We start from the raw sequence: 12,864 nt of genomic DNA, 5'->3' as shown, positions 1-12,864 counted from the left end.
TCGGGCTTCTTGGAGAGCGTCTGGGTGTAGTCCGAGATGGCTCTGGTCACGGGGTCCCGCACCACCACGATGAGCTTCGTGCCCTTGGACATGGAGGAGATGCGGGCTGGGGCCTCCTTGGTGACGAAGTAGCTGGGGGTCTTCTCCATGGTGATCTGCCCCTCCAGCGTCCTGGGCATCAGGTCCCTGGGATAAGGGGAGAGAGGGACACGTTAGAGCCAAAACTCCCTGGGTGGAGGGGAGGAGTGATGTGGGCAGTAATGTGGGCATGTCCCAGGTATCAGGGGCAGGATGGTCCTGAGCATCACACCTCCAGCCCAACTCTTTCCTCCTCAGGAGGCCCATAATACTCTGAGATTCTGCAAAGATCTGAGCTCGCTCCTGATTTCCCACTTCCTTTACCTGCCTATTTACCTGGAATAAGACCTGAACTCATTTGGCCTCTTCAAGGCCTCCCCTCTTGATGGGATCCCACCTCCCTCCTTGCAGTGGCTCTGTAAGAACACAGCACACCTTCACGATCCTAATGCCTTATCCCTTTAAATTCCTCCCTGCCCACAATGGGGTTTCCTGCACAGTGGCTTAAATTCCCTGGAATAACAGTGAATTCCTGGAGTAACAACACTCCCTTCCTGCTGGACAGAGGGATTTTCAGGGGCCCGGATACAAGACTTTATCTTCTGGTATTTTCAAGGTGGCAGCAAATTGATGCCACATAAAAACGTGCATCAGCAGCTCCCTGACCTCAGCAATTTCCTTCTTTCAGCTAAAGACATCCTACACACAGGTTGCTTCGGGAAGCTGTCCTAGATGGAGTGGGAAGGGTCCTGGGGCTCAGGCCAGGGTTCATCCTGTTCCAGTGTCCCCATGAGAGTTCAGAGCCCTCCTGGCCCAGGAATGGGTGTGGTTTGCTAAAGGACCACAGGATTTGGTGGCAGGATAACCTGAGGATAAACAAGGCAAGCCAGGAAGGTGCAAGAGCCAGCTCCTCTCCTTGCTCCTCCTTGCCTGCCACACCACATCCCACCCCCTCACACACATCACCCTGTGTATCACCCCCAGACAGGGGCCAGAATCTACAAAACACCAGTGATTCACACCACCATCGCTTGGTTACACGAACCCATCCTGCCTTCCAGCCTCTCGGCAGCGTTTTCCTCTCCCCAGCTGACATTCCGACGGTCCCGTCCTTCCCAGGGGGAAGGGGAGATGGATGGGAGCTGGCTGCTGCACCAGTGAGGTTCACTGCCATGCCACCAGCAGTTCTCATGGCAACTGCAGCCCCCCACACCCCGAGCCCTCAGCTTTGACCCCTCTGAGGCCGTGACACCCGCGCTCAGTGATGAACTGCTCCGTCCCTGCTTTACTGCCACCGTCCTGCAGCAGCAACAACATCTGCTTTGCAAACCTCTGCAATATGCCAGCAAAATTAAACTCATCTATCAAAAAAGCAACAATGAAAAGCCAACAACAGCTAAAAAACACCAATAACAACCAAACCCCAGGCTGTTATGTTACAAATGAGAGAGCAAGGAATGACCCTACCCTAAAGCAATTCCCTTTGCAACCATATTACACAGAGGCTGAGCAAAGGCATGGTCCTAGAGAAGCCAAATCTCTGCTGAGGGTTTCTCTTCAGGGGAGACTCCAAGAATTTAGGGCACTTGGGATGGAGAATAAACGAGCTGAGGGGTATGAGGGAGCTCTCACGTGGCCTGAAGGCTGTGAAGACGTAAAGGGAACCACAGCTGAACTAAAGGTGGCCTTTGCCAAGCAGACACATAATTCTACGGTGGAATTTACCATCAGCTGATGCTGAGAAGGCCAAAAGCACAACTGGCTGAGAAACAGACTGGCCAAATTTATGGTGGTTGAGAAATGTGGGAGTCCCAGAGCCACTTGAGCCATGGGGAGAGCCCTCAGTCCTGACTGCCCTCAAGTGGGAGGAGGTAACAGGAGGAAATCTGCAATCCCCAGCCTTCATACACTTGTCTGTGGATGCCTGATACTAGCCACCATCTGGAAGGAGGCACTGGGCTGGAAGTCTCTTTGCTCTGGCCTGGTGCAGCTGGTTGGATGGGGTTTTGCTCAGGGCAGCCTCACTTTTGACAAGGGCATGGAGTGACAGGACAAGAGGTGATGGCTTTAAAGTGAAAGAGGGCAGGTTTAGATTGGATATTAGGAAGGAATTCTTCCCTGTGAGGGTGGTGAGGCCCTGACACAGGTTGCCCAGAGAAGCTGTGGATGCCTCATCCCTGGTTCGAGGTCAGGTTGGACGGGGCTTGGAGCAACCTGAGCGAGTAGAAGGTGTCCCTGCCCATGGCAGGGGGTTGAAACAAGATGATCTGTAAGGTCCTTTCTGACTCAAACCATTCTATGAATCATTCTATGAATCACCTTTTTCCCCCATGTGCATCAAACTCCCATTTCTCTGATGTGGTGGCATTGCCCTGCAATGACTGAGTCATCTGCAAGCACCTGAACCCTTGGAAGGGTGAAGGAACCAGGTCATACCCCCTTCCCCACTGCCTGCCATCTCAGTCCCCACTGGTCCCTGCCCCTGTAAGAGCCTCCAGCAGCTCAGAGTTGCTCTTGAGTAAGAGCAGCAGCACAACAAGGGCAGCAGGATGGCACTGACTTCTGTTTGTGTTCTGGTAAGTGTTGAAATCTCAGCTGTGCCTTCCCAAGGAGCAGATTAAACCCCTTCCACGGCAAGGCTGCAACACAGAGTGTCCCTCAGTGCCCAGGAATGAACACACACCTCCACTGGCGGGCCAGGACACCCTGGGAGCCCCGGGAATGTGCTACCACAGCGCTGGGGAGATTAATTCATTACAAAGGGCATCTTTCATGGACATAAACAGTTGCCTGGAGGCCTCCTTGGACTAATGGCATCTGGGTTTTATTGCAAAAGAGCCACTTGAAAAGGCAAGAACCACAAAAATGTTTCTGGCAAGAGCAGCCACCAGCGAGCCCTGCCAGAATAAATGGATTCTGTTATTTTAATTTTAGTAGAGCCCGGAGCTTTATTTAATTACTTAATAGGGGAGGAAGACTTTCCTCAAAGGCAGCATTTCAGCCAGGCATGTACATTCATATCTGACCTTCCCCAGGTCCACATTTTCTTCCCAGCCCTGGTGTCCAAGGTCCAAGACGGCTCATCCTGTGTCTGGCCAAAGACCCTGGAGGTAGCTCATGAAGGGGGGTTGTGACCCCTTCCTCACCCCAATGGGCTTTGCAGGACTTCGCTTTGGTCATGAAGCAGCTTGGATTTGTCTTCCCTGGGAGCTGCTGCAGCAAAGCCTCCAGCCCCAGGCCAGAGCAAGACAGGCACAGCTGTAGGGTCAGCAGCCCCAGAAGATCAGGATGGGGTGGTGCTGAGCAAGGGCTGAGCACCAGGATTAGGGTGACAGGTCCAAGTGATGCACGTGGGGCTGCTCAGGGATCTCCTGATGCACTTGGTTTACCAGTCCTGAACGCAGGCACGTTAATGTTGGGGTCACACTGGGGCATCCCAGTACCCGGTTCCCAACCCTCAGGCCCTGCAGGTGTGGGAGCTGACCTTTGGTGTCATGTTTATTATGGGTTTTGTAGCTCTTTGTGGACTGTACAATGAAGCCCTTCAGAAGCTGGACTCTAAGTTTCCAAGGGTGTTGGCTCAAGCCCTGCCCCAGAGATCAGAGTCCACAGAGACACCTTCTGATCTCGAGCCTCTGTTCTTATCAAGAGCACAACTCCAGGGAAGAAATCATGTCCAAAACCCTCCCTCCTCACAAGGCTGAGCACCCCAGGGTTGTGTTCCTGGCAATTCAGCTTGGAGGAGCAGAAGCAATGATGGGTGTTGGTGGTGTCTGCCACCAGCTCGTGCTGGGAACACACCTCGGCTCCATCAGGGGCTGGGAAATGGGTCAGAACAGCTGTTTTGCCCTCAGCTGACCTGTGCTGCTGTCCCATCAACTCCAAGCAGCAGGAGGAGCTGGTGACTGGCAAGAAAACAAGCACTGGTTGTTCCAGAAATGGGATTTTTGGGAGGGAACAGCCTGTTCCATGTAGGAGGAGCAGCCCTGGGCTGCTGTTTCCCACAGGGATCGGAGCAGCTTTTGGTCAGTGGATTCAGAAAACCCGATGTGAGTTTGCTATTTGAAGTCCATCTGCTGCTTTGCTCCCAGCTGGACCAAGCCCTGTCCTGCTCAGGACCTCCTGGGCTCCTTGGCAGCAGGCAAGGCACGAAGAGCAGCTGCGGACGGACTCGCTGCAAACCTTTCCCACATAAATCTGGTCCAGCTCTCTCTCCAAGGGAGGCTGACGTCAGTAGATAAGGGCAGCTCCTCGCCAGGCCTGATGCCACTGCAACCCAGAGCAATAAATAAAGCTGCTGTGATTACAGGTCAGCCCCGTGGGTTCTCTGGGCTCCAGTAAAACCTGCCCCAACCACGTGCTGAGGGCAGGATTCATCTCCTCTTAACCCCAGAAGGTGAGTTCCTTCTTCCTGGCAGTCCTTATATGACTTTTTAAAAATAATCAGCCTGCCAGAGCCCGGGTATCCAGGCTGGGTGGACTGAAAGGATCATCCAGAAGGAGGTGTGCCAAGCCTGATGCCAATGATGGTGTCATCTCCCTGCCCTGTGCTGGCATGGAAGGGTCTTGCACCCACCAGCCTTGAGCTCAGCTGCAGCAGAGAACTGAGTCTGTGCTCTGCCTGAAATGGCAATGACAATGTCCCTGGGGAGGAGGAGGATGCAGGGAATGGGTCTGGACCAGCACTGGGGTTTGCATCCTGCAGCAGTGCAGCTCCTCAGTGCCACAGCGGGGAACAGCTCAGGGGGAATGAGCAGTGAGGGAGAAATACCATCAAATGCTGATGTCCTGGTCGCAGCACCAGCAAGCTGGAGGTGGCACACGCTCCCCCTGACAGGCTCTGCTGTCCCTGGGGCAGTGACAGGTCACTGGGTGCAAGACAGGGGAGCAGAGGGGTCTGCAAGCAAACACAGCACAGGTACAGCCTGAAGTGCAAAGCCACCACCACCGAGCCCTGAGATGCAGAAAACTCCACAGCCGGGGCACGTGCCTGGCAGTGGCAGCTCAGGGACAATGCCTGTGTCCCTGGACCCCTCCAGCAATGCTACTGGGTCACCTGAGTGCTCTCCCTACCTGCCTGCAGCAGCAGCAGCGAAGGAGGAGCTGCTGTGGCCGAGGCCCTTCTCCCCACACTCATATTTACCCTTATCTTTGGCCGTGTTCCTGCTGCTCTGGCCTCAACCCCGAAAGGGCACACGGGAGAGGAACTATCCACAGGATAAAGGATGGGAATGAAGCAGAAACATGAAGCCAGGCTATCAGGATCTTCCCATTACACAGCCTGGGAGGAGCTGTGGGCTTATGAGACACAGCAGAAGAAAGAGGGCACTGCTGACCCCTACCCTGCACCCCAAGACACCTTCCCTGGCCAGCCTTGCTTCAGGTGCTTTTTCCATCTTTGCCAGTAGCCTGAGCTACTGGTCCAAGCAGTGGGATACACACAAAGAAATGGTGGGGAGGAAACCCCCATGGCAGGTATTAGGACATCTCAGGAGCCTCCTTGAGTAGTTGTCAATGAATGGGATATTAAAATTAGGGCAAACTGCAAAGGAAAAATCTGCCCCCTGTTAGTTTTTCCCTGCTCAGCTGGTTTGCTGCAGTTTGGTTTTGCTCCCAGTGCAATGTCCAGGGTTTAGTTGGGATTTGGAGCTCCCCAGCCTGTAGCAACGGTGGGAAAGGAAGTCTCTCATGGTGGCAAGTGCTGTTTTTAGGGAAGTGCCACTGAAGAGGTCATCGCAGGAAAAACCATATCAAAGAACTGTTGCTCTTTCCAAAAGAGCCCAACAGCTCTGCAATCAGCTGTGGGACCTTGGATCCCACAGAAGAGCCTTCCTGGCAAGGAAGGGCCAAATCTGCTCCCAGAAATGCAACACATGCTCACAGGGAGGACTGGTCAGAGCTAGAGAAGCGGAGCGGAGAGGGAAAATCAGCCGTCGGAGGGGGTTTATTTCACGTCTCACTTCCCTATAGAAACGCTGCCAGAATTTCTGTCCCCAGGAAGGAGAAGGACACCAGGGTGATGGGCAGGTGACAGTCCTGGGGGAAACACAGAGGCCTCTCCAGCATGAAGAACAAGGGGAATAGGGAAACTGAGGCACGGCCAGCACTGTGGCTTGGTGCAGCCTCACACCCCCGGGGTGCTGTGCATCCCTCCCTGGGCCACTGCAGCCACCAGCAGGTTGTCTTCTCCTCCCCCCCCAGCATTTCTCTTTTTCTTTCAAATCATTTTTAAGGAGTGACTCTGCAACAGAAATTTATAAAAAACCCCGAAGTTGCTCTCACAGGCTCTTCCCTTCCCTCCCCCTCCAGCCCACACTCCCAGAAGTACCATTACAGCATGTACAGGAGATGATTGAAAAGAAAGATGCTCTGGCAAGAGTGATAACTTGATGTAACCAGGAGCGGGTATGTATATATAAATTAGAAAAACACTGCCTAAAGAGATGAATTCCTCCCTCCCATGAGACCAGTGGCTCAGCCCAGGGGCTGTGCTGCCCTGGCAGCTCTAGCAAGGCTCTAAATTTGCTTTGATGAGCTGTGAGGGTACATCGGAGTTAGCTGAGCCTCCTGCTCTGCCTTCCTTCAGATCTCAGGTGAAATCAATACATGGAAAGAGGCATTTCAGGAAATGGAGAAAAATGAAAAAAAAAAAAAAAAAGCAAAAGAAAAACCCTCCAAGAAAAGCTGTGGGACTGAGGCAGCTGAAAGGAAAGGGGCAAAGGATCAGAGAGGTCTGCAAGGAAAAAAGAAAATCACTGGTGTTGCTGGATGTAAAATCAAAACCAACTGGCATATAGCAAAAGGACACCATTGCCATTGGTTTTAATGAGGATGGATTAGGCTGAGCTTGGAGCAAACTAAGAGGCAGGAATTGTCCTGGGAGAGGACAGTGGAGACCGTGGGTCTCTCCTACCCCTACCCATCCTTTTATCTGGGTAAAGATAATACTCAGGGAAATCTTGGTACAACACAGCCATCATTTCCTGGAGGACACTGCACCCTCACAAAACAACTGCAGTAGAGTCAGGGGCCTTGGGATTTCCTCTGGCTCTGCCCTTCTGCCCCAAACTGTGCAGGTTGAGCGCATCACCTGCTGGGATAAACGTGGTCTTGTTCCCTTGGCTGTGGTTGGAAAGGTGTCCAGGAGAACTGCTTCATTTCCACATGCAGGGAATGATCCCTGGGTTATTTGCTTCCCCAGGATGTGCCCCTGGAACACAGGGTTTTTATCATGTCCAATATTCCAGTGGACTTGAAAAAAATTAGAGCAAACATGAAGTATGAAGAGAGTAGGTTTGGAGTGATTCTTAGGAAGAAAGTCTTGCCTGTGAGGGTGGTGAGGCACTGGCAAAGGTTGCCCAGAGAAGCTGTGGCTGCCCCATCCCTGGTTCAAGGCCAGCTTTAAGGTCTCTTCTGACCTCAAACCCTTTTGGGATTCTATGAGTACAGGCTCTTGTTGGATTGGGCTGTGCTGGGATGAAAAGGGCAGTTCTCAGAGCACACGGGGAGTATCACCACTTTTAGGAACTTGAGAAAGTAGCCCAAAAACCAGACCTGGTGGCAGACCCGAGTGTGGGCACCTCCCCCTGTACCAGAGTCCAGGCTGCAGGGACAGTCACTGCTGGGTGCTGCAGGCACAGCCCTGGACACAGCCATCACTGCTGGGGACAAACGTGGCACACCACTAATACAGCACCTTCCCAAAGACAGCACCCTGGAAGAGGCAGGGCCTCTCCTGCCCCCAGCCCCCAAATGTGCCCTCCCTGGGCTTGCTGCTGGCACACAGGAGCAGCCTCAGGAGCTCCCTGGCTCGTCCTTACGGCGGATGCTGGAGTTTATTTGAGCAAGGCCTGGTGTTTATGTATCTCATTACATCTGCAGCCAGCAGCAGCTGTTTCCACGCTGTATCTGTCAAGCAGCATCTTATCAGCAGAGCTGCCTTCCCGTCCCTCCCTCCACTCCTTCCAGCCAAGATCCCTCTGAAGTCTAGGGCTGGCTGACAGCCTAACACAGGGGCAAACCTCTGCCTAAACTGCAGCCCACAGGGCCCCCCAGGTGTTTTCCCTGTCCCCATCCAAACCCCCATGGCCAGAGGTGCCAGCCCCAAATCCAGCCCGCCCAGCAGGGCAGGGGTGACAGAGGGACAGGGCTGTGCCCATCCAGGCACCCATGCTGTGCCCATCACAGGGGCTGAGCCAGGCTCTGGGGGGTCCTCAGCAGACCCTCCCCGTTGCACACCGAGCACGGTGGGCAGCTCCACTCACTCCAACGATGGGTTTAACCACCTCAGCAGTCAAGAACAAAACACTCCAGGAATCTCACTGCCTCCAGAACAGACCAGGACACTCAGCTCCCAGCGCAGCATTTATGGGGGTAACAACCAGTGTCACCCCATCCCGAGGTCACAGCCAGGAAGCCTTTCCCCTTCCGAAGGAGCTGGGAAACCCATCAAAGGAGCGCCGCGCAGAAAACAGCTTGTTTGCACGGAGCGTCCCTGATAACTCCAGAGGTGGAGAGTCTTCCTGGATCTCGGGCTCTGACCTCGGTCAGGAAGAGCAGGAACAATCCTGGGCCAAGGGCAGGGCACTTGAGCAGGAAGTGGCAGCGTCCCCAAGATAAGGGGCTCGTCTGCCCCCAGGAGACCCCCGTGGGACCAGCCACGCGCGTGACTTCACGTGGGCTCCCGTGACCCCGGAGCGATGGGAGCAGGAGGGCTGGGAAGGGCAGGGGAGTGTTTGCACGCAAAGAGGGGCTGCGCTGGGGGCTCTGCTCAGCAGCCTCGTGCCCCCACTGTGCTTTCAGTGCTCAGCTCCTGCCTCGCTGTCCCCCCCCGGGAAGGGAGATTGCACTGATCAGAGCTAATTACAGCACGCAAACCCTCTGCCTAATTGCTCTGATTAATTATTGATGGGCAGAGCTCAAGCTCTGAGGGCAGCAGGTAAGCGGGGAGCCCCGGGCTTGGGCAGGTGTCTCCTTGTGCTGAGAGGTGATCCTGCTGTCCCAGCACCCCAGGACACGTCTGGGAGAGGGAAACGTAGGGAGAGGCTCCTAAAAATCCTCAGTGCTGGGAAACACATCTGGGCATCTCCCGGAGACCACCAGTGCTTAAGTGCTATCGACAAGCAGAACCCCCCAGATGCCATTAGCTGTGCAGGCCATTGATTTTCTCAGCTGGAACAAGGAACTCACTGGAGCTGAGGCAATCTCGGGTGGCACCACCACCACCTCCTCCAAGCTGACCATCTGGGCTTTGGAAAAGGGGAGTTTTGTAGTTGTTTTCTCTCCAGTGGCTAACTGCTGGTAAATCCCAGCCCTTTGCCTACAAGGAGCAGATGAAGAGCTCTGGAGCCCTCAGCCACAGCCCCCTTTTACCAAGTCTCCATCCTTTATATGGGAATGGAGACACCACTGGGCAGCTTCTAAAGGAATTCTCTCTGTTGGGTTGGGAATGGGCTCATCAGCCATCTCTGCCACTGTCCTGCAGTGGTTCCCCATCACCCTGCTCTTTAATCCAGCCTGAGAGCTCCTCTCATGGCATTCCCAGCAGCTCTGGGGAGTGATTTGGGGTATGCCATGCACTGGGGAGCACAGATTCTGCCTGTCTCCAGCAGATCTGGACCTGCACTCATCCAGCCTCCCCAGAACCATGTGCCTCCCCCAGTGACAGCAGTGGTTGGAGCTCCATGTGCAAGGCACAAGTTGTTTGCCAAGTCCCTGCAGCACCGGCTGATTCTCACACGGGAGCAAATCAGGCCCACAGTGATTTCATCATATTTCCAACGTGGGTCCCAAATGAAAAGTGATTCTTTATTTCCCAGATGGATTTGCTTGGGTAAATTCAGGCTTCTGGTGGTTGGTTCTGTTGGCTTTTGGGCACTGCTTTATTGTGATTGTGGTCCCTCTTAATGAAAATGGACACTCCTGCTGTCTTCCACAGATGCCTCTATTACTGGGGGATGAGAGGCTGGACATGACTCAGCAATGTGATTCTGCAGCCCAGAAAACCATCCATGTCCTGGGCTGCATTCCCACAGCGTGGGTTGAGAGAGGGAATTCTGCCCCTCTGCTCTGGTGAGATCCCACCTGGAGTACTGAGGCAAAGTCTGGGTCCCCCAACATAACAAGGATGTGGAGCTGATGGAGGGAGTCCAGAGGAGACCACAAAGGGCTGGAGCCCCTCTGCTGGGAGAGCTGGGGGTATTCACCTGGAGAGGAGGAAGCTCTGGGAAGACCTGAGAGTCCCTTCCAGTGATCCAAGAGAGCAGGAGAGGGACTTTGGACAATAGCCTGGAGTGACAGGACACGGGGAAATGGCTTCCCACTGATAAAGGGCAGGGTTAGATGGGATACTGGGAAGGCAGAGGACAGTTTGTATGGGGCTGGACATGTGGTCCAAGTGACCCAACATCTGATTTAACTAAACCTCAACCCTATTGTTCCTCCCTAAGGGCACCCCTGGAGTCTTACACAACTAAATACCCCCCAAACATCCTCCCAGGTGCTACTGGTGATTTTGGAGGGACCAGAACTGCACCTTCCTCCACCTGAACCCAGGTGAACACTCCTGATGGGCTCAGCCTTGGCATCCCAGGGCAGAGGGGTTTGTACTGGGGAGAACATGGAAAAACCTCCACCCCCGAAACCAATAACCACCTCGTGTGCCTCTCCAAGGATCTCCAAGACCACACATTTCAGCCCTGACTAAGCAAATCATCTTAAAGAGGAAGGTTAAAGAACTGTTTGTTATTGGAAGTGTCTCCCTCTTATTTTTTTGATAAATTACTCCAGCTTCATTACTTCATGATATATTTCCCTTGACATTTAATTATACTTACCCCAAACACATTAAGCCAATCAGTCTGAACAGCTTCTTATTAATATGCAAATTTCTCCTTTGAAAAGACATGAATCTGTGAAAAATCTCTTTAGGCTTCAATTAGGCCCATTTGGGAAGTTGGGAAATCCCCAAGAAACACCCTCCTGGTCCAAGGCTGGAGGGGATTGGGGGTCCAGCCCCACAGACCCTCCCCAGAGCCTGGTTTGGGGATGGAAGAAGGGGATGCTGCCACACACTGTAGCACTTTTTTAGGCCTGGAGACATGAAGGTGGGAGGCTGAATCCTGCAAACCAACGTGGTATTGGCAGCTTATCCCCATCCCAGCCTCTCTCTGTGCCATCCCTGGAGAGGCTGTGATCCTGAGTGACCCTCTGCTGGGACCACAAAGAGGAACTTCACGTGGGAACTGCAGAAGATTCCGTGAAGTCTCGGCTTTCAGCAAGGCAAACAGGAATCGGGTTCCCCCGGCGCCACGGGCAAACGGGACATGATTTGCATTAGGCAAATAAATTGAACCACACAATTAACCATCTGCCCTGCAACAGATTTGGGTTCTGCTTTAAAGCATCACTTCCAGCCTCCCCGCGCTCTCACATCCGCCCGAGCGCCGCAGGATTTTCTGCTGGGAAGCCAACGGGGAATAAATCCACTGAATCATTCCTATAAATAATTGGAGAGAAACATCAGTGTAGGTACTACAGCTCCGGTGGCCTTTGGCCTCCTGGACGCGTTTCCCGTGGATTACGACAATGGTCAGACCTCAAAAACCGCCTCAAAACCTTCCGGAGCCTCCAGTTCCCACCAGAGGCCTTTAGCTGCTGAACCAACGTGATTTCCTGGGAGCTGCTGAGTGCCACATCATCACCTCGAGAAAAAGTTACCCATTTCATCTCATTTCAGAAAAGGTTGCAGGTTTGTTTATTTATTTATTTATTTATTTTTTAAAAACCCCACGATTTAGTGTAGGGTTTTTATTCCCTCCAGTCAGACATCAAGATCGGAAATACATTGCAATCAGTGTTCTATATAAATAGTCCAATTTTGGAAAACGGCTCTCATGAGCAATAAAGAAACCTAATTTACTATGCACTATAATAAAAATATCTCTTTTAGCATATAAATCAAACCAAAGTGAACAGATAAAAAAAAAAAAAATAAACTCGGCCCCCCCTGGTTTCTGCCCACGGGCCCAGGGGAAGGGCTCGCCTGCCCTGTGTCAATATAAGCAAGAGCAAATCTGTTAAAAATTGCAGCCACCACTTTGTTTTCTAAAGGTCCCAGTTTATCCTTCGGCAGAAGAAGGAGGGCTGAGGAGAGGTCGGCCAGAAACACAATCCTTTCCTGTATAAACACTGCAGCCTGTGCTGATTTTAAGTGCATCATATGGTATGTATTTTATGTGTGTAGAGAGAGAGAGAGAAAGGGAGATTTTTCAAGCCAGTCAGAGACATGAAGTGATCTTATATCATCTAAAACCAACAATCATACTTGGACTTCTGGCAGTTTTCCTTGCAGTCATCCCTGCCACCCGCCCTGCCCCTTCCCCCGCTATCCCGGCTGCCGGAGCGCTCTGTCGTCTGCCCCCATTATTTTTCACAAAGGCATATAAATCACTGTGGAAACTCTTATTATCTTATTTTCCCTCTGCTTCTCTCTTGTCTGTTTTGAGAAAAATTAATGCATCGGTCTCCAGAAAAATGTGCAGTCTCTATAATTCAGTTTTAAAACAAGCACAACTAGCAAATGGATAGACCTCGGTTAGGAAACTCATTTTTCATGCGAGTAATTGAACCCTTCCCTTCGATTTTTCCTTTGGGTGTTAAAGACAACTGATGCCTTCCTGGAATTTGCTGAGGTCTCAGAAAGGTGGAAAGACAAGACAGACAGACAGAAAAAGCAGAAGAAAGAAAGAAAGAGGAGACAGGAGGAAAGAATAAGAAAAAGGTGAA

The 12,864-nt window shown here is 52.5% G+C and overlaps 1 protein-coding gene across 1 annotated transcript in view; it reads right to left on the bottom strand.

Moving 5' to 3' along the window:
- Positions 1-12,864, bottom strand: part of HS3ST3A1 (heparan sulfate-glucosamine 3-sulfotransferase 3A1) — a 33,708-nt gene that overhangs the window by 992 nt on the left and 19,852 nt on the right. Inside the window, exon 2 of the mRNA XM_027898075.1 lies at positions 114-186. Coding sequence (XP_027753876.1) covers positions 114-186 — 73 coding nt within the window. The remainder of the gene's footprint in view (positions 1-113; positions 187-12,864) is intronic.

This window comes from Empidonax traillii, unplaced genomic scaffold (assembly GCF_003031625.1).
Source record: "Empidonax traillii isolate 1590-97213 ecotype Southwest subspecies unplaced genomic scaffold, ASM303162v1 scaffold577:size403777, whole genome shotgun sequence".
Taxonomy (NCBI): domain Eukaryota; kingdom Metazoa; phylum Chordata; class Aves; order Passeriformes; family Tyrannidae; genus Empidonax; species Empidonax traillii.
This window is presented reverse-complemented; position numbering and strand designations above follow the sequence as displayed.